An 18,701-nucleotide genomic window follows, 5' to 3' on the forward strand; every position below is an offset into this window, starting at 1 on the left:
ATAAATTATTTTATTTTTCTTAAATAAAATTTTATATTTTTATTATATTTAAATAATCCCTTACCATTTGATTTATGTCAAAATAATTTCTTATTTTAAAAGAAAGATTTATTTAAGTATATATTAAAAATTAAATTTTATTTAAATATAAATTAAAAATTTATTTTGATATAATAAAAATATAAAAATTTATTTAAATAAAATGATAGAATTTAAAAAATTTTTATTTTAGTCTTTATTTGATAAAGTATTACATTTTTAATTTTAAAGACGAAATTTTAAATTTTGATAAAAAAAAATTTTAAAAATTTAATAAAAAATAATAAATTCTTTTTAAAAAGAAGGTTAACAGTTGCCAAAACAAAACTTCTACTCTTCCTCTAGAACTTGTAAGTACTAAAAGCCCAATAAAGTAGGTGGCGCGGAAACAGCGTCCTTCTCACTCCCTCTCAACTGAAAAACCGGTTTTTTTTTTAACTCTTCCTTTCGCTTTTATATTCCCTTCGTCTTTATTTCTTTTCTTCCTCGAAGCTATCTCTCTCTCTCTCTCTCGCTCACTTTTTTTTTAATCTCTCCTCCTTTTGTTTCCCTCTCGTTTCTCTCATAAATAAAAAATATAAAAACAAAAAAAAACCCCAATCGGTTTCATTTCCCGCCGGAATATTTGCTCTCCGACCATTCTCAGACGATCTTTCCTTTCCTCTCGGCGATCACCCTCTCGGTTCCTTATTATCTTGAATTTCAAAGAGTTTACGAATTTCTTAGGGCTAATTTTTGTGATTGAATCGTTTTGGAAGATTTTATAGCTCGATAAAGGTGAGAATTTTTTTTCTATAAAATAATTTCTTTCTTCTTTATCCTGAGATTTATGTTGCAATTAATTTTCAGCCTTCTGCTTTGATCTTACTTTGTAGATCACGGAATTAGGCTAACAATAAGTTAGTTTAAAGTGATTTTGTGTTGCTATTTTTAGCAATTGGATTCAATGAACAATCTCTGCAACTTTCTCATAGAGATTTACATGAACAGTTTTTTATATTTCACTGTATTTTTGTCTTCAATTTTAGAGACATAACCCTGTCAAATACAGACATGATTATGATTTTGGATTCTTTTCGTTAAAATAATTAAAGCCCATTTTAATCATTGCAATTTTAATCAAATTTTAATTTTAAAAGCTGTCATCTTTACTGTGGTTTCCATCGATTTTCGTTCCTCAATCTGGAAATACAAAATAAAAAATTCCCAGATGGTCAATTCAGAGAAAATTTTTTGATTCAAGAACGATATTTCTAGGAATAACAACTATGTTTTTATCTGTATTATTATGGTACAAATTTTTAATTTATATAAAAAATTTTAAACTATTATTTAATGTTTTTAGTGTAATTCATGGGGATGGACAATGATCTTCCTTGGACGTGGTCCTTCATTTCTCTTCCCGTATCTTCAACAACATTAGCACTGCAAAACTTCAATCTTCTTCTTTTTTTTTCCAATTATTTTAAATGTTTATTTCCTAATTTGTTAATTGCATTTTAAGTTTTTAATTATTGTGTTAATTTTACTGTCATTTAGTTAATCAAACATATGATCCCGAGGTAAAAATCCCATGTGATCAAATTTTTCTTTTTTCTTATTGGAAGATAGTATTTTTTAAAAAAAATTTTGCTGCAATTGTTTGTTGGTATCATTTTCATTGAATTCCCTTTCATGGAAGAGAATGAAAGGAAGAGAAGAAGCCAGAGTGGGGCTGTGTATTTGTTTTTGTGAGTGAAAATCAGTGAACCCCATTGTGTTTTTTTTTTTTTTTCAGCCCAACCGACCATGGCATTCCCGTGAGAAGGACAAAAGAGAAATATTAACATTAAACAATTTGTGACCTTTAGAGCGAGAAGGGTCTCTCTCTCTCTCTCTCTCTCTCACACACACACACACACACACACACACCCCCAAACTTATCCTACGCATCTTTCTTCTAGCTGTCTTCTTATCCTGCACCTCACCACCATGAACCAAAAAACCAGTACATACATAGCAGTATAGTTTCTCAAGTCTTCGCTTAGGGGACCCCTTAGCACATTGCATTTGCAATTTTATGTGAGATTTAACCAAAAGCAAACGTAGAGATGACCGTTAATGTATGTTGGATAAAATTCTACTGAAATTTCTCAAGGACTCCACATTGTACCTGATGCTGTTTTATCACTTCTTAGCCTCATTATTAAGGCTTGATCTGCTTGGATTTGGGCTTTTCTTGATGAATAACCTATGCCTATTTCAGTCATTGCTTGTAATTCTCTAATTCTTCATCAGTTGGATCTGGGAATCTGTAAAGACGTATTCTTTTTTCAGTTTATTCTTTATTCTACGGTGTTTATAATTATTCCTTCGCTTTCTGCCATTCTGTAAGCATCTAACTTTTGGTTTGTGCATTTGTGGCAGATTTATTGCAGGGAAAAGCATCTTCTTTTTGTGCAGCTGGTGTTATTCCAATTACATGCGGGATACATGTAAGGTTAGGCTGTTAAATGTAGTTTAGTTTTCTGTTTCCAAAATCCCATCAATGTGGTCTACTTTGGAGAGTTTGGATGGATGTATGTGAATCAGAGCAACGATTGCACAAGCTTGCTGTTGTGGTTACCAAAAGGCCACCCCTTTTTCTTGCTGAAAAAAACAATGCACCACTCACTTCCCCACTGCCTCGAACAAGGGAAGTTAGTTCGAGGTATAAATCACCCACTTCATCAACACCTTCTAGTCCCAGGCGTTGCCCATCTCCAAACCTTGCTAGAACATCCTCTAAACATTCCCAGTTGATGCAAAAGAGAGCTGCATCGGCTGAGAGGAAACGCCCCTCAACACCACCTTCACCTCGAAGTCCATTTATGCCGGTTCATGATTCATCAATAGCTGTGCAGATATCATCTAGAAGGCTATCAACCGGCCGTATACCTGAAAGTTTATGGCCTTCTACTATGAGAAGTCTTAGTGTTTCATTTCAGTCTGATATTATTTCAATTCCTGTTAGCAAAAAGGAAAAAGAAAAACCGGTTAGTAATATTTCCTTGGACCGCACTTTGAGACCTTCTTCAAATGTGGCCCATAGACAACAGTCTGAGAAAGCTACCTTATCACGGAAGTCTACTCCAGAGAGAAAGAGAATTCCTCTTAAAGGGAAGAATGCACCTGATCAATCTGAAAATGCAAAACCAGTTGATGGTTTGCCTAGCCGATTGATAGATCAGCATCGATGGCCTAGTAGAAATGGTGAGAAATTATCTTCCAATTCATTGAATAGAAAAGTGGATCTGGGTGATAATAAGAATGTTAAATGTTTATCTACATCAGTTCCAGGAATGGGGTTATCTTCACCGAAGAGAATGCCTATGTCTGATAGTTTGGGTAAACCTCTACAGAAATCTGCTAGTGATGCTGCTAGGTTGTTATCACTTGTTGATATTGGTCGAGTAGGGCCTAAGGCAATTTCAATTGATGATAAGTCCCTGCGGGTATCTGGACCTGCTAGGCTCCTTTCTGCAAGTCCAGTGGACAAAATGATACTAACAACTCATGCGGTAAAATCTCAGTCGTTATCTGCTCCCAGATCACGACCTCAGTCACCAAATAGGACCTCTGTTTCTAGGGGTGTCAGTCCGTCTCGGGCAAGAACTTCCACTCCACCTCCACGAGGAGCCAGTCCAACTCCAAGGGCAGTCAGTCCATCTCGGATGAGGACATGCACGTCATCTAGTCAATCCCATAGCTCAACTTCAGTTCTCAGTTTTATTGCAGATTTTAAGAAGGGGAGAAAAAGTGCGAGCTACATAGAGGATGCTCATCAACTGCGCCTTCTTTACAATTGTTATTTGCAGTGGCGATTTGCTAATGCCCGGGCAGAAACTGTACTGTATATTCAGAAAGTAATTGTGGAGGTAGATTTCTTCTCTAACTGAACAACTCTGTGTCGACAAATATTAGCATATGTTTTGGTAAGGGAGATAATCTTTCATGGTTTGAATAGGAAAATTCTACTTCCATGATGCATTTCTGGAATCATTGAATAAAAAATTTCCATATTGTTTGCTTTGCATCACAGTCCACAATGATCTCTTTCCTCCTGTGATGAATTTCATGACAGTGTCATATGCAGATCCTGCACTTAGAGCTCTAGAAATGACATGGACACTGAATTTCCTCTTGTATAGTATGTTAAATCTTTTATCAAAGAAAAGTTTGATCTGTTATTCCAGGAAACTTTGTACAATGTCTGGAATGCTACTTTGAGTCTGTGGGATGCCGTGCTAAAACAAAAGATCAATCTCCAACAGTTGAAGTTAGAGCTCAAGCTGAACTCAGTTTTGAATGATCAAGTAATGCCTCTCTCTATAATAACATTGTCCTTTCATAGAAAACTTTTATTCCCCTCATACATGTTTAATGTTAGAAATGCTTTTATATTTTAAGTTTGACGTTATGATAATAGTTTATATGCACTTTTAATTGTGCAACTCCTGGTGACGACACAAGGAGGTATTCAGTGCTTACTTATGTATCTTCTTAATATCTGTAGGTCTAAATTGTTATATTTTAGGGAAAGGAGGATTCAAACTTGAGTCCTTTTGGAGGAAAGGTGGATGTCACTAAGCTATGCCTTGGTGCACTCTATACGTCTAAATTTTATAGTAATAGAATATTTATTATCGTATTGGCATAGCTTTTGGAAGCATCATTTAGATGAATAGAGGGCCTACTTTATCATTACATGGTTATAGGTAATGATATATAGCATTGTTGTCAGCCTCTGTCAGCCTCCAAGCTTCTTAAATTGGTGGAGATACTGACTAGAATGAACTTAGGGGACGTAGAATTGTAAATAATAATTTTCTAGTCATGCTAGCCTTTTAATGGGAGGAGGAAAGTCAAATCTAATAGATACTTGGAAAAGCCTTGACTGGAGGCTCATTCTGCAGTGTGCGTTTTGCCCCAAATTTCAGCATTTGAGGAATTAGAGGGGTTTCTACATTCGGATCCAGTCCATGTTTTGGTGCTATCAGACAAAAAGTACTAGTAATTTACTCCTGACATCTAATGCCAATTTGATCGGCACTAAAAAATATTTCATGTTTGAACTTTTCCATCTTGTTTGGTCCTAGGAACCTTATTAGATTCAAATATATTCTGCATCCCCATATTTAAAATGCTTACACATTGAGCAAGTTTCAATGGATAAGACAAACCATAAAATTTTAAGATCTAAAAAGATTGGAGGGGGGTTGGAGGGAAAAAGTTTCCATTAATGCCATAAATTATCGCAACTGACTCTCTGTTGCATAAACATGGAAGGTATATAAAAACATGAGGTGTCAAGTGTGCATCTGGTACTTTTGACTGTTAAAATTACATTACAACATGATTTCGAAGTGGCCTTGGCTTGATAACTATTATTTTTTTCTTCTAATTATTACTGTTAAAATGACATTACAGTTACGATTTTAGATGAACATTTTTTTGTCAAACTTTTGTATGGTGATTAATATTGAATTGATGGAAGAGAGAAACAATTTATTATCTACATGAATGATATATTTCATGTCTTATATTTGGGACAATTGCTTATGATCAACTGCATATGTCTCCAAAAATTAGATATAAGGAGTTATCTTTCATCCTCATGGAAATATCTTCTCATTTAAAAGTTGGAAGAATTAAATAAGCTATCTCAATCATTCAAGAAAACTTTCTGACATGTGCAAAAAGAAGAATATTTTTTGAAAATCTGCATATCAGTTTAGATTTTTTCCACTGAGCAAAAATTTGCAGGCTTTCCCTTCTAAGCATTTTGCATTAGAGTATAGGTGTACCAATATTTGCTGTTAGAGGTATATCTGGATTGGATTGCTGAAGTTGTACTGGCTTGTACATCTACAAAATATTGCAGCTAAATCATAATGGAGCTCTGAGTTTGATGCCATTCCTTTTTTTTTTTTTTTTTTTACTTTTAATAATAATAATAATAATAATAATAATATTATTATTATTATTATTATTATTATTTAACAAAGTGAGCAATGGAGGACCATTTCTCTCTTTCCCCTCTTCTTCCTCTCTTTACCTTTTTCCTTTTGTGTGCTGCTTCATTGCGACCTACACTTTCTTTCTTGAGAATCTAGTAATGCTATATTTTCCTTTCCCATCTAAACAACTTATGGCTTTTAGCATGGTCTTTAGAACTCTGTTCCTGAGTTGGATTGTATATTGAAATTGTAGATGTTTTAACATCACTCCATCTGTCTAGGAAAAAAGGATGTAGTCAATGACAAAGAAAACAACAATAAACTATTTCATTTCCTTTCTAATCTATCAAAAGAGAGAAATAAATTCCAAGCACGCCTTTGGGCTTAGATGAGAAAATATTTGCGCAGAAATATGTTCAACTTTCAGTCATTCTTTTGAATACCAATTTATAGTTTTCTTGTGTCAGTCCAGAGAATTTCCACTATCTAAATGCATGTGTATACATGATTCATGCAGATGGGATACCTCAACAATTGGGCATTACTTGAAGGAGATCATATAAGTTCTTTAGCTGGAGCAGTAGAAGATCTGGAGGCAAGCACTCTCCTTCTTCCCATAACTGGAGGGGCAAGGGTAAGTTAGTTTACAAAAGTACTTTGGATTGATATCTGAAAAGAGAAACCTTGACATCATTACTGGATTTTGTACTCATCAGGCAGACATTGAATCATTGAAAGCTGCTATTTGCTCTGCTGTTGACGTGATGCAGGCTATGGGATCCTCCATTTGTTCTTTACTCTCAAAGGTATTTAGCTTCCCAAGCCACTTTTTTCCCCTGTTTTTGGACATAGATGCCTGACATTATAAGCAGAAAGAACAAATATCAATGCTGTAGTCTTTACTTCCCACTATTATTTTTGATTGAATGTCTATCAAAATATCCTGCTTTTTATTCCTTCTGCTTAATCCTGTAATGCTTTGATGTTTTCTATTATCTGATATTGAAATTTAAGATGCCAGCTGCTGGTATATTTTCCAAGAAAAATGAATTTTGGTAGAAGTAGAAGTTCTGTTTCTGTGTATTTTACTTTAAGGTCTTGAGGCAAGTGTTTCTTGTAATTTCAGCTTAGACGATATATATCTGAATTTTGAAAAGATTTTTGTTTCTTACCCTTCTTTTGTGTCTAATGCTCTGGCGAGAGCAATATCCCTGCTGCCAAATAAATTTCACATTGACAACTTGGGTTTTGGTCCTTTGCTGCTCCAATGTGCTACAGACTCTGGATTCTGATATTAGCATGCAGTCCTCTTGCTGATATATCTTTTTATATCTTGATTTCAATTCTGGATGCTTTAACTGTATTTCAATATCATATGCGTTGTAGGTAGAAGGAATAAACAATTTGGTTTCTGAGCTTGCTGCAACAGCTGCAGAAGAGAAAAACATGCTTGACCAATGTGAAGCTCTCTTGGCTTCAACAGCAGCTATGGAGGTTAGGACACCTTAAATTTGCAGAACTTTGAATTCTTGGATTAAATATGACTATAACTAGCATTGACAAACAATTAACCATAATTTTTTGCCTTGACCTGGAACTATCATTTGCATGGATCAAAGTTTAACCCATAGGATGATGAGAGAATTGACTTCTGAAACCGTGAATGGTATTTGTAATGGGTTAATTCATTACCATTAAATTAAATAGATACAAGCTTTTAGAATTAATGAACTTTCAAATATATGCTCATAAGTCACCATCTAAGCCTGCCTCAAAAAAAAGATATTTCTTCCAGTGTTTACCTATTAAACTCCTCCAAAGTAATTATGTGATGTTTATTTACCTATTGTGCTGAAGCGGAAATTTATTTCATTTGTTTGTGGGGACAGGTAAGAGTTTTCAGTATGAAGCTAATGTGTAATAGTGGCATGCTCAAACATTCATGCCATGTGGTTATTGTAGGTCAGGTTTTTCCATATTTGCTTGAAACTTACCCTACTTAGACTTGGGTGTACAATCAGTTATTAACTGGTTAAATGTTTTAGCCCTTTCCTACTTATAAGTTAAACATTAACCTGGTTAAATTTTGAAGTGTTATAGAGCCAATTAATGCTGGCTGTCAGTGATTCACCATTCTCTCTTCATTTTTTATGCACTTGGTCTTTTTTAATTCAATTGCTATAAATGTAGCCAATCCATGCCGATATGCCATCCCTATCAAACTGGCTGGCTAATGTCAGCTCATTGCTTATTTGTGCCATATGAGCTGGCTAAAATAGATTGTTCAATTTCAACGTTTTGTTTCTATTTTCATAATGCATATATTTACTTTGTCTTTTTTCTTAATGTCTATATTTGACAATGTTTTGCTGTTGCTATTGAACAGTTAGAAGAGTACAGCCTTAGGTCTCATCTCATACAAACAAAACAACCTTTGGAGAGGAATAAGCAGCCGAAACATTTCCATGGCCCTGAGCAGCTGGTGTGCTAACAATCTGCCAATATATCATTTAAGTGAGATAAATTAAAAAAAAAAAAAAAAATCTGCTTGGTTCCCAGCAAATATAAAAATCTTAATTTAATGGTAATTTTTTCTTTAATATTTTTCCCTTTCAAAAGATAGAGCTATTGAGATAGAGCTATTGGCTTCATTTTTCTACGTGTAATTTTTGTATCACACATTTGAAAAGAAAAATCCAAAGGAAGCAAAGGATTTGATAATCAATGTAAAGAAAACTTAAGAGCGAAAAAAATGTAATAAAAAAGAGTTTTAAGAAGGAAAAAAAAAGATGTGGGGCTAAGTTTACATGTAGACTAGAATGGAAGTTTTTGTTGTGTACCCAGATAGAGAAACTGGCTAAACTATCATTTATCGATGTTAGATGTCACAACATTTGCACACCCAATGGTCAAAGTAGAGATTCTGGAGAGAAACAAAGCAATTTTGTAGTTTAGCTGAAAAAAAAAAAAATATATAAGTACCTGAACTATTAATCTATCATACCGGTGGCTCTGGGCCATTAACTCTTGGACTATTGCCCTTAACCCGAGTATTCCCCAACTTCCATTTTGTGGATGTTGGATGCTTTTTTACAGGTGATATTGATCCGATTGGATTAAATTTAATTCAGATTTTTTATATTAAATATTATTATAAATTTTTAAAATTTAAATCTAAATATGAATCAAATCTTTTAATTGAATTGAATTGAATTTTATTAATTTAGATTGTTTGGATTTTTTAATTTAAAATTTTATTTTTTATATTTTTATATAATATATTAATATAAAATTTTAATATATTTAAGTAGATTTTGATATAAATTTATTATTTTTATTTTATAAAAATTTTAAAAATATATAAAAATCAATAAATCTATGTAATTCGATTTGATTTTTATTTAATTTTTTATTTTTTGATTCAAAATTTGGTTCAAATTTAATATACATATTTAATATCTAAACTCAATCCAAATCAAATAAAAAAAATCAATATAAACTAATCAGAACATAATGGTTTTGAATCGATTTTTAATTTTTTTAATTTTTTTTCTCATCTCTACTTTTTTAATAAGATTATTTTTACAAAATCTAATCTGAAATTAATATAAATCAAATAAAAAAAATCGATTTAAATTAAATCGAACATTATGGTTTTAAATTAATTTTTTATTTTTTATTCTTTTTTTCACCCCTATTTTTCTAACGGGACTTCTTTTGCAAGATCAAACGACCACCGTGAGTTTTTCCTAATGTTTGCCCTGTAACGCTCAGGATAGCATATTGAAAAAAGAGAGTAGAAAGAAAGCATATTAGAGAATCTTACAAGAGAAGGGAGAAATTCTATTGATGAGAGGTATACTGCCGGCTAGCCTTGTATTGGAGGAGCAATTCCCAGAAACGGTTATTGATCTATCTCAAGATGGCCATTATGGTCGCAGAACCATGCGAATAATAGTGAATCAAAGAGGATGGGACGCATGTCCCTTGCTTTGGTATTTAACTTGAACCATGCGCCTAATAAGTATGATTTTCAAAATTTAGTTTAGCTCGACAAGTTTAAATTTCAACGGCTTCAAACTGCGACTTTTTTATAAAAAAAAAGCTATATTTTCAACATATTTTTCTTTTTATAAAGATTCATATAAAATTATATGGATTCCACGCAGATCACAATTACAGATAATAATTTATAATTGTATACAATTTTAATTGTACTAAAATGAAGTCCATAAAAAAAAATTAGCACGATGAAAAATTTCAGTACGAGCGTAACTAAAATAACAAGGTCTTGGTCCAAGCCCATCCTGGCCCGACTTGGATTATCATTTCTAATCAAGTCCTCCGGTGTTTATATGCCCCAAACCCGGCCATGCACACATCTTGTTCTGTACTTTGACCTCTCTGTCTGCCGCGATTTTTAGCCGTACCTCAGGTATGACTGACGTAAATGGGTTAATGTCCAAAGGGCAAAGCCGTTGATTACTTGTTTTAAGCATTTGCCATGCCTACCTTAAGCATACCCTTTCTCATAGATGGCATTACAGGCATTTGGTCTACATACTATCCTTTGCTACCCACACTGATCATTGGGCATTAACCCAACCAAACTATTCTTTAAAGGTAAAGAGTTACTTAAAAGTTAATGGTTTAATGAATCTGAAACTTTACTCGATTAATTTATACAATTATTTTTAAAGATGACATACAAATAATTTGATATTCAAATTCAAAGATGCCAGAATGAGAACATGCAAATTTAGCTATTAAAAGTAGAGCTATTTTCAATTCAATGACAAAACTTGGTATAATGCATATAACTACACAAAAATCTTCACTCTAATTTTATTCTTTCTTGTGCATCTCCATTTTGTTTGTTCGTACATCACATACTTGTAAGAGTAAAGAATGTACATGTATAATCTTGAGAACCACGCATCAAAGAAGAAAGGGAAAACAAATTCTTCAGCAGTTGATGCCGCATCGTGTGGTGTCTGGTCCCTTGGTTTTCAACACAAATGGGTCAATTCGGACCCAAAGCAGGGAGAAGATTGAAGCCAATAGCACTGACCATATAACAACAATGGTTGGTGTCCTGTTCTGCCTCCCCATTAGACCTTTAAGGAATGGATAGAGATGGACAATCACCCAGAAGGAGAAGAAGAGCTTTCCAAAGAGAGGTCCCCAAGATTGGTATCCATTGTTTATAGCATCTGAGATGCCTGCAACAACTCCAACTAGGTTGATGATTAAGACAGTGGTTGGAGGAATCAGGAGGGTTGTCCATTTGAAGGCATACAATTCTCCAAACTCCTCATCATCCGTTGCCTTGGATGTGACGGTGAAATTTGTGTCAATGCCGGCTAGAACCTTCAGCAGACCTTGGACAACAGCAAACAGATGTGCTGAAATACCACCAATGACCCAAAATTGCTCATTTCTCCACCATTCCTCAATGCTCACTCCACTCCACCTTAGCTCAAGAATACCGGTTGCAAAGATTGAAAGAAACAAGGAAATGAAGAATAGACTTGCAAAGGTGCTTATCTGTCATAGGAGAGAATTCGACAAAAGTTAAATTTGCAGGTAAGTTTTCTAAATTCAGTTATGTGACATCCATATTATAACACTCCAATATCACATTGAGATATTTTGAATATCATAACAAATCTTCAAAATATCCTGATGTGGGATTTGAAAGCCACAAACGATTAAATGAGAATCATTTATTTACCGGTGGCATGATGAATTTATCTGTAAGCAAACAGATTGCTGGAAGGGTACAATAGGCAAGGAGTGGTAAGGCCGTGAACGGGTAGATGGTTGTATTGACATATGCAAATCGCTCAAGCCACCTAAGATTTCCTCCCTTGAAGCCATACCATGCAGGGCAGTGACGACTAAAGAAAATTTCAACAGAACCAAGCGCCCACCGAAGAACTTGGTTGAGACGATCTGATAGATTGATGGGAGCTGAACCCTTAAATGCAGCCAACTCTGGCATGCAGTAAATTGACCTCCATCCACGGCAGTGCATCTTGAAACCTGTTAGGATATCCTCTGTGATTGAGCCATAAATCCAGCCAAGCTGCACGTACAGAAGGCACAAAAATCTTCAGATTATTAATTTTTAAACTTAAAAACCCAACTGTAAGAAGGTCGAGTGAAATTTCTAGCGGCTGGCATTACCTCGCTACCCCATTCCGTTTTGTCTTCATAGCCACAACTAATTACATGAATGGCTTCTTTAAGCAGAGCTGCAGGGCTTGAGGAAGGAGGGACACCACCTTCTTCCATCAGGGTTGATGTTACAAAAATGGCTGACTGTCCAAATTTCTTTTCAAAGTTCATATGGGACATCAGCAACTCCTTATCATCGTCGGTTGCTGTTCATATAAAAAAAAAAAAAAAAACAGAATTTAAGTTGGGTGAGGTGAAGGAACAATATCTATGGAAGCAGCTCAAGTGGAATCTTAAACACCTTCCAGGCTTGGCCCATTTTCATTTCCACCATTCTTAGAATACTTTCTATCCTTTCTGCGGCGTCCAAAGCACGGGCAGCAATCACAGCTTACCATCTTTGGGCGCTTAGGGCCCTTGGGAGGTTCATAACCATAGAGAGCTTGCCTTCTGAAAACACACCCTGTGCCGACATATACAGGGCCTTGAATACCATCTAGACCTTTCATGTTAATCTGCAGAAACCACGGAAAAAGAATTAAAAAAACACCATTTGGCCATCTCAAACAGTGGGAATATGGATTTTTTTGCTGCCCTTACATCAAAGAAAACTGTGTTTCTATTGGCATATCGATCATGCCTGTCAATACCATCGAATCTTTGAGGGAATTGAACATAGCAGACCTTTCTTCCAATTTGAGGGTCCATCAAGAAACACATAGCCTCTCTTACAGCCTTGCTGTTGTTCACATAATGGTCACAATCCAAGTTCAACATAAAGGGAGCATTTGTAAGCACTCCAGAGACACGAACCTGAAATTTTGCACAGAATTAACATAATTATTATCACATAAAGCAGGGCTAGAGAGAAGGGAACTTGAATGAAACAAAAATTATCAAGTGCTTAAGATCTTTACCAGGGCATTCATGGCACCGGCTTTCTTGTGATGCAGAAAACCAGGTCTTTTCTCTCGAGATACATAAACAAGGCGAGGAAGCTCGTTTCCTTCGGTATCATGGCCTCCACTTTGACCAAGAAATACTTGAATCATACCAGGGTGATCTTTAGTATTGTTTCCTGGCCATGGTGTCCCATCTTGCATGATCCACCCCTCTGGTGGAACCTTCTGAGCTTTTGCAACAAGTGCATTTATCCTAACCTTGAATTCTTCATATTCTCTCTGTTAAACACCAAGAAAAATTGAACTTTAAACAAGTTAGCTAACTGCAGCTTAAACTCCGAGTTGTGTCTTCATGAGTTCATATATACAAACCTTCATAGCTCGACGCTCCTTAACAAATGTGGGCTGGACTTTGTCCTTGAGGTAATCAACCTTTAAAGTAAAGTACATCTCAGGAGCTCGGGGCTCTATAACAAATTTCTTACAGAATGGCACCCATTTTCTAGCAAATTCAGCTGTTTCCGACGATGCTTCAAATGTGAGCATGGAAGAACCATCATCAGAAATGTAGCAAGAGATTTTATCCACTGGATAGTCCATGGCCAAGATCGATAGAACTGTATTAGCTGTAACAAGAGGGGGTTCCTTCATGGGATCCACTGTACTGACAAAGATATCTACTGGAGCAAGCATATTGGGCTCACCTTCCCTCTCATACCTGCATCAACCATTATGCGTTTGATCATGGGGAAAAAATAACTAAACTTTAGATGAATTGATGATTGCAGTCATTATAAAAGATGTTCTTGAAGCATGTAGTTTTAGAAGATTAATTATAAATATTCTCTGAAGGTGTAAAATTTGATCAGTTCCGCATCAAAGCTGTTTCAATACTTTAGGTACTTCACTAGAATATTGCAAAATCTGTATACCTGAGGGAAAGGCGATCAAGATACGTCTCACGATCAATAGGGAACCACTTAGGGAACTGATCAAGTATCCATGAAAAGGCAAACCAGACTTCACAGATCACAGAAGTTAGCCACAGCCCAATTGCATCGTGCACAGGGTTCAAAATTCGATAGCGGAGGAAGAAAGCCAGAATAACTAGACGAGCAACAATCACCATACGATAAGGATTGATCTTGCTAGATGCAATTGGCACCTTCCTTGACAGTGGTTGCCTAGCTTCATCAAGCCTGTAAGAAGTTTACATGAGAAAACACATACTTGTTAACAGACTGACTCAGGCACATGCAAGTTTTGCACATGCCGAGTACTTCAAAAGCAATTAAGTACTTACACGGCCATGTCAGGGTCATTGGCATCATCAGTTTCAGGACCCAGATTCCCTTGCTGCATTTTCCAATCATCCATCCTTTCTTTCCATCCTCCCTCTTTCTTTTCATCCCATCTTGCGCTTTCTTTTGTTCACAAGTATATTCAGTGCAAAACAAATAGTGAGACATTATTTTTCTCTTTCGATATGTTGATTAGCCAATTTGCACTACTTGGAAGGGAAAATTATGGTCATATATACTGATCACAGACATAAAAATAAATAAAGAAAAGAAAAGTTGATTTTGAAACCACCCAAAGCTTGAAAACTTAGACGCAGTTTTATGGTTAACATTTAAGAAATCAGCTGAAAGTGTGCAGAAGGTCACAAACTTGAAAAAAATTCAATAATACAAGATTAAAAAGCATACCAGGTTCAGACATTGGATATGGGTGCACTCGTTTATGAAAGGAAGAATTTGACATGTGTTCCCCATAAGCAAGAGCGCCTCCTATAGGGAATTCCCCACTCACCTATAACAACAGAAAAAAGAAACTATTACTAAAGAACTTTCTAATGCAACAGGAAAATGTTTTCAGTTGTACTAAATCTTAATGACAAACGAAGAACTTTGCTTACCGGTCTTGATCGGCCACCAGTTATAACTGGTGGAATTTGAGGGCTTTCGTCATCTTCCGGACCTCTTCCATAGCTCATTTTCCCATGAAGCATCGATTCTGCCAGATTCCTATGCTTGTTCTGTTCATCATCAATGTTAAATTCATGTTCGATGTCATCCACATCCTCCTCATCTTCATCTCCCTCCACCCTTGGACTACCTTCACGACATAATTCAAACAAAAAATGTCAGTTCATCACTTCTTACAAGAATTACTGGCTGCTACAGCAAGCATGTTTTGGGGGTTTCGGCAATACCTTTGAGACGCTTGTATCTAGTTTTGCACTGAGGACACTGTTGAGTCCCTTCCCTCCTTTCATACTCATAGCAAGGCCTACAAACAGGAAAACCACACTCGTTGCAGGCCACAAAAAGATCTCCATCTACTGTCAGCCCAATCTCATCACCACAAATCTCACAAACTTGACCATCCAGGTTCTTCAGAGGTTTAGGCTGCACGTATCGAAAAGCAATAAAAACACATTTATCAAGCAAAACAAATATGGGGTTACACTGTTTCATAAAATTATAGCTTCTTATTTTTCTTTCTTTCTGTGTATACCTCTTCATGGCCATGAATGACAACAAGTTCATTGCGGTTGTGAGAGCCGGCCACAAGTCCAGCGCTGGCTTCCATTGGGGGAGGGTGGGAGCGGAGGAGGAATAAGGCAATGAAGAGGGTAGAGAGGGAATGTTTTAAGAACGAGAAGTATAATAGATTGGGAGCTGAACTTGTGGCTCTCTCACCTAATGTGTCCACATAAGGGATGGTGTCGTTGGTTGCAGAGTCTCCATTGCCTTGAAGCTAAGCTTTCGTCAGTTTTTTCCAACCACCAATGCCCCTTTTCTCCCGGCTTTTACAAGTTTCAAGCTTCAACGACCTCCTATCTCTCTATTTTCATATTTTATTTTTCTTCTTTGCCTCAATTATCTTAATTCTTAATTTTACTCCCATAAAGAAATCATGCTTGTCAAAGCCTTTCTCGACCTCACTTTGTCTATTTCTTTTCATTTAAAAATTTTTATGCCCGTTATTCAAAAACACTTTCAATATATTTTTTTTGGTACTCCTACTAAGTATTCTCATTGAATTACTTAGACTCATTTGCATACCATCGCATCCCATGGTATTTGTGTATTTTTTGTCCACAATTACATTTGGATAGCACTCTAGTACTGCAATTAGAGGCTTTCAACCTCATTATCTCTCCAGACTAGAAGGGGAAGTCTTTGATCACGAATAAGACTACCTCATTTTCAAATATAGTAGTCAATAATTTGGTAGACATTCCACTGATATTCAATTTTATTGATATTATTACATTTATATTAAAATACATATTTTTATTAGTTAATTTAATTTTATCAGTACTCAATATCATATCTATAATTATTGATTTTGTCATTATTATTGTTTTTAATATTACTAAAATTAATATCCCTGTTTATCTAGATAAATTTTTAATATGTAATAAATCATTTTATAAAAGGATAATTCTAGTGGATATTAAAATTTGAATGGTGTAGAAGTGAAATAATCAAAAGTGATGTGACAGACTAATCATCAAAATTCTAGTGACCCCAAACAATCTTACGATGGCATAAAATTTTGGATTATAATGAACGCAGCAATAGCAGGGCTTTCCCTTCGTCATTTATTGTTGCTTATATAAAATTTTCAAGATAAATATTTCAACATTGCAAAAGTCTAGGCGAGTAAGCTAGGAGACCATTTTCAACTCAAATTCAATACTGCTGGACCATGAAGGAAAACATTTGTTTCTCCAATTTTGTTCTTATTTTTTTCAAGGAAAACTTGCATTCATCAAGGTAGAAATGTAATCTTTCTACAAGTGAAGGTATAGTTTCGTGGGGATTGGGAAAAGAATTTTACACAAGCAAAGCTCTAAAGACTACCTGCTATGCTAGTATTTCAATACTAGTATAGTAATCTATCGTAGAGGGAAGGTGTTAGCAGATATCCAGGCAGGTGCTTCGCATGAAAATTAAAATGCAAGTAAAATTGGATAGTGAGAGGCCTGATGTACAATAGAAGTAAAATCTATTGCTTTATTTGGTGGTGAAAATGGTGATAAAAGAAGAAAAGGGAAAAAAAAACGTGAGAAGTATGCTTGGAAAGGAAGAAATTTAAAACGAAAGCTACATCGTTTGGTAGATATGTTGAAATCTCTCCATCTTCTAGACAGCTTAGTCTTTCCCAACATTTATATATTGACTGAAAATCTGCAAAAAAAATCAAGCCCCTGTTTCGAGCACATCAGACTTAACACTAACACCAGTGCGACATAACATTTTTTTTTTCTTGAGGGGAGATATCTTACATCTCAAATTTCAGGTTTATCAACTCTGATAGTTTCTTCTAGCTTGGAAAAGTATGCTTCACTCACCAGCGCCATCCATTGTTAGTTTTGGAGGGCTTCCATATGTTCTTACCACGTGCATAGTGGCAGATGCAAAAATAAGTTATCTTCAGATCTTACAATTTTTATATCATTGTGATGTCTATTTCTTGTAAATATATATAAAATACAAAAAAAAAAAAAAATTCTTGTCACAATTTGTTCGACACGTCAAACACATTTTTTTTTTTTTCTAAACTGATACGGTTTTCGCCGTCAGTGTTTAAAATTCTCAAGCCTCATCTTTAGTCTTTCCTTTTTCTTCCCCTTTTCCAAGGCTGTTGCAAAGCAAATACCTAGGCTTCTCGAAGTCACTCTCCAAATAAAGGCTTAAAAGCCAAGATGAGTCGCTTCAACACTGGCATATAGTCCTCTTCACCACAGTTTTCTCCCCGAGCCTTACTATCATGCAGCAAAACTCCCATATAAGTGCTGTGCTTGCAGAGATGGGCGATGCATCAAGTCCCAAGGACCATCCAATTGATTTACCCTTTCGGCTGGCATTGCACATCAGTACCGAATTCATTTGAAACAAAAGGAGGGAGGCTAAGAGAAATTCGATTTTGGTGCTATAAAATGTTACAAGTAAAAAAGGTTGCTTCTCTTACTAAAATCTAATAAACATTTGATACAGGTAGTGAGTTGTGACGCACTAAAATAGTATACAAGACTTCTAAGGACACAGCCTATGCCCCATATAGCTGAAGAAATAATTCTACCTGCTGATTCTTATACTGCCAAAAACACTTTCTCTTCGAGATTTGGTGCTTGCTCAGACACCAGCTGAGGCTTCATTTTTGGTTGGTTTCTTTTTTCTTTCCTGGATCTTGAGCTTTTTGTAGAACAACCTTATTGCCAAAGCTATGAATATATTCCTGTCTTTGAAGTTTTTGCTCTCCCCAGTTGCAAGCTGCAGAAAAGGATTGAGAAGCTTTCAAAAGCTCCTGTCAAAGGATTGAGAACCAAAGCCCGATCAGCTTTCTAATGATTCTTGGAGCTCAAAAAATCTAAAATTTTCAAATATATATTAAAATATTAAATTTTTAAATATATTTGTGAATTAAAATTAAATTTAAAATATTTTCTATTAATAATTAAAATTTCCAAATTAAGTTGGTTTCGAGCTTGAAAATTCCTGTTCAAAATTTAATCCGAATCCACCCCGGAGCACCATAGCATGTTGGGACTGAGGGGGGACATACTGGACGTAACCACTCCCTTGGT

The 18,701-nt window shown here is 35.3% G+C and overlaps 1 protein-coding gene and 1 pseudogene across 2 annotated transcripts; one reads left to right on the plus strand and one right to left on the minus strand.

Annotated features, from left to right (window-relative positions):
* Positions 1-527: 527 nt before the first annotated feature.
* Positions 528-8,742, plus strand: LOC111298972 (AUGMIN subunit 8-like; annotated as a pseudogene). Its single transcript, XR_016329614.1, has 7 exons — positions 528-816; positions 2,446-3,935; positions 4,254-4,373; positions 6,535-6,651; positions 6,734-6,823; positions 7,404-7,511; positions 8,404-8,742. The product of XR_016329614.1 is annotated as an AUGMIN subunit 8-like (transcript).
* Positions 8,743-10,775: 2,033 nt separating this feature from the next.
* Positions 10,776-15,787, minus strand: LOC111298973 (cellulose synthase A catalytic subunit 7 [UDP-forming]). Its single transcript, XM_022893768.2, has 13 exons — positions 15,620-15,787; positions 15,315-15,510; positions 15,018-15,217; positions 14,809-14,911; positions 14,403-14,523; positions 14,032-14,298; positions 13,472-13,817; positions 13,115-13,378; positions 12,798-13,010; positions 12,499-12,712; positions 12,207-12,403; positions 11,752-12,105; positions 10,776-11,564 (listed from the first exon to the last, which is right to left on the minus strand). Exons 1-13 carry the CDS (start codon positions 15,692-15,694, stop codon positions 10,983-10,985), a joined length of 3,132 nt encoding a protein of 1,043 aa, XP_022749503.2. The 5' UTR covers positions 15,695-15,787; the 3' UTR covers positions 10,776-10,982.
* Between the last annotated feature and the right edge of the window lie 2,914 nt (positions 15,788-18,701).

Source organism: Durio zibethinus, chromosome 18 (assembly GCF_047325235.1).
Source record: "Durio zibethinus cultivar Kanyao isolate XHJ-2024 chromosome 18, ASM4732523v1, whole genome shotgun sequence".
Taxonomy (NCBI): domain Eukaryota; kingdom Viridiplantae; phylum Streptophyta; class Magnoliopsida; order Malvales; family Malvaceae; genus Durio; species Durio zibethinus.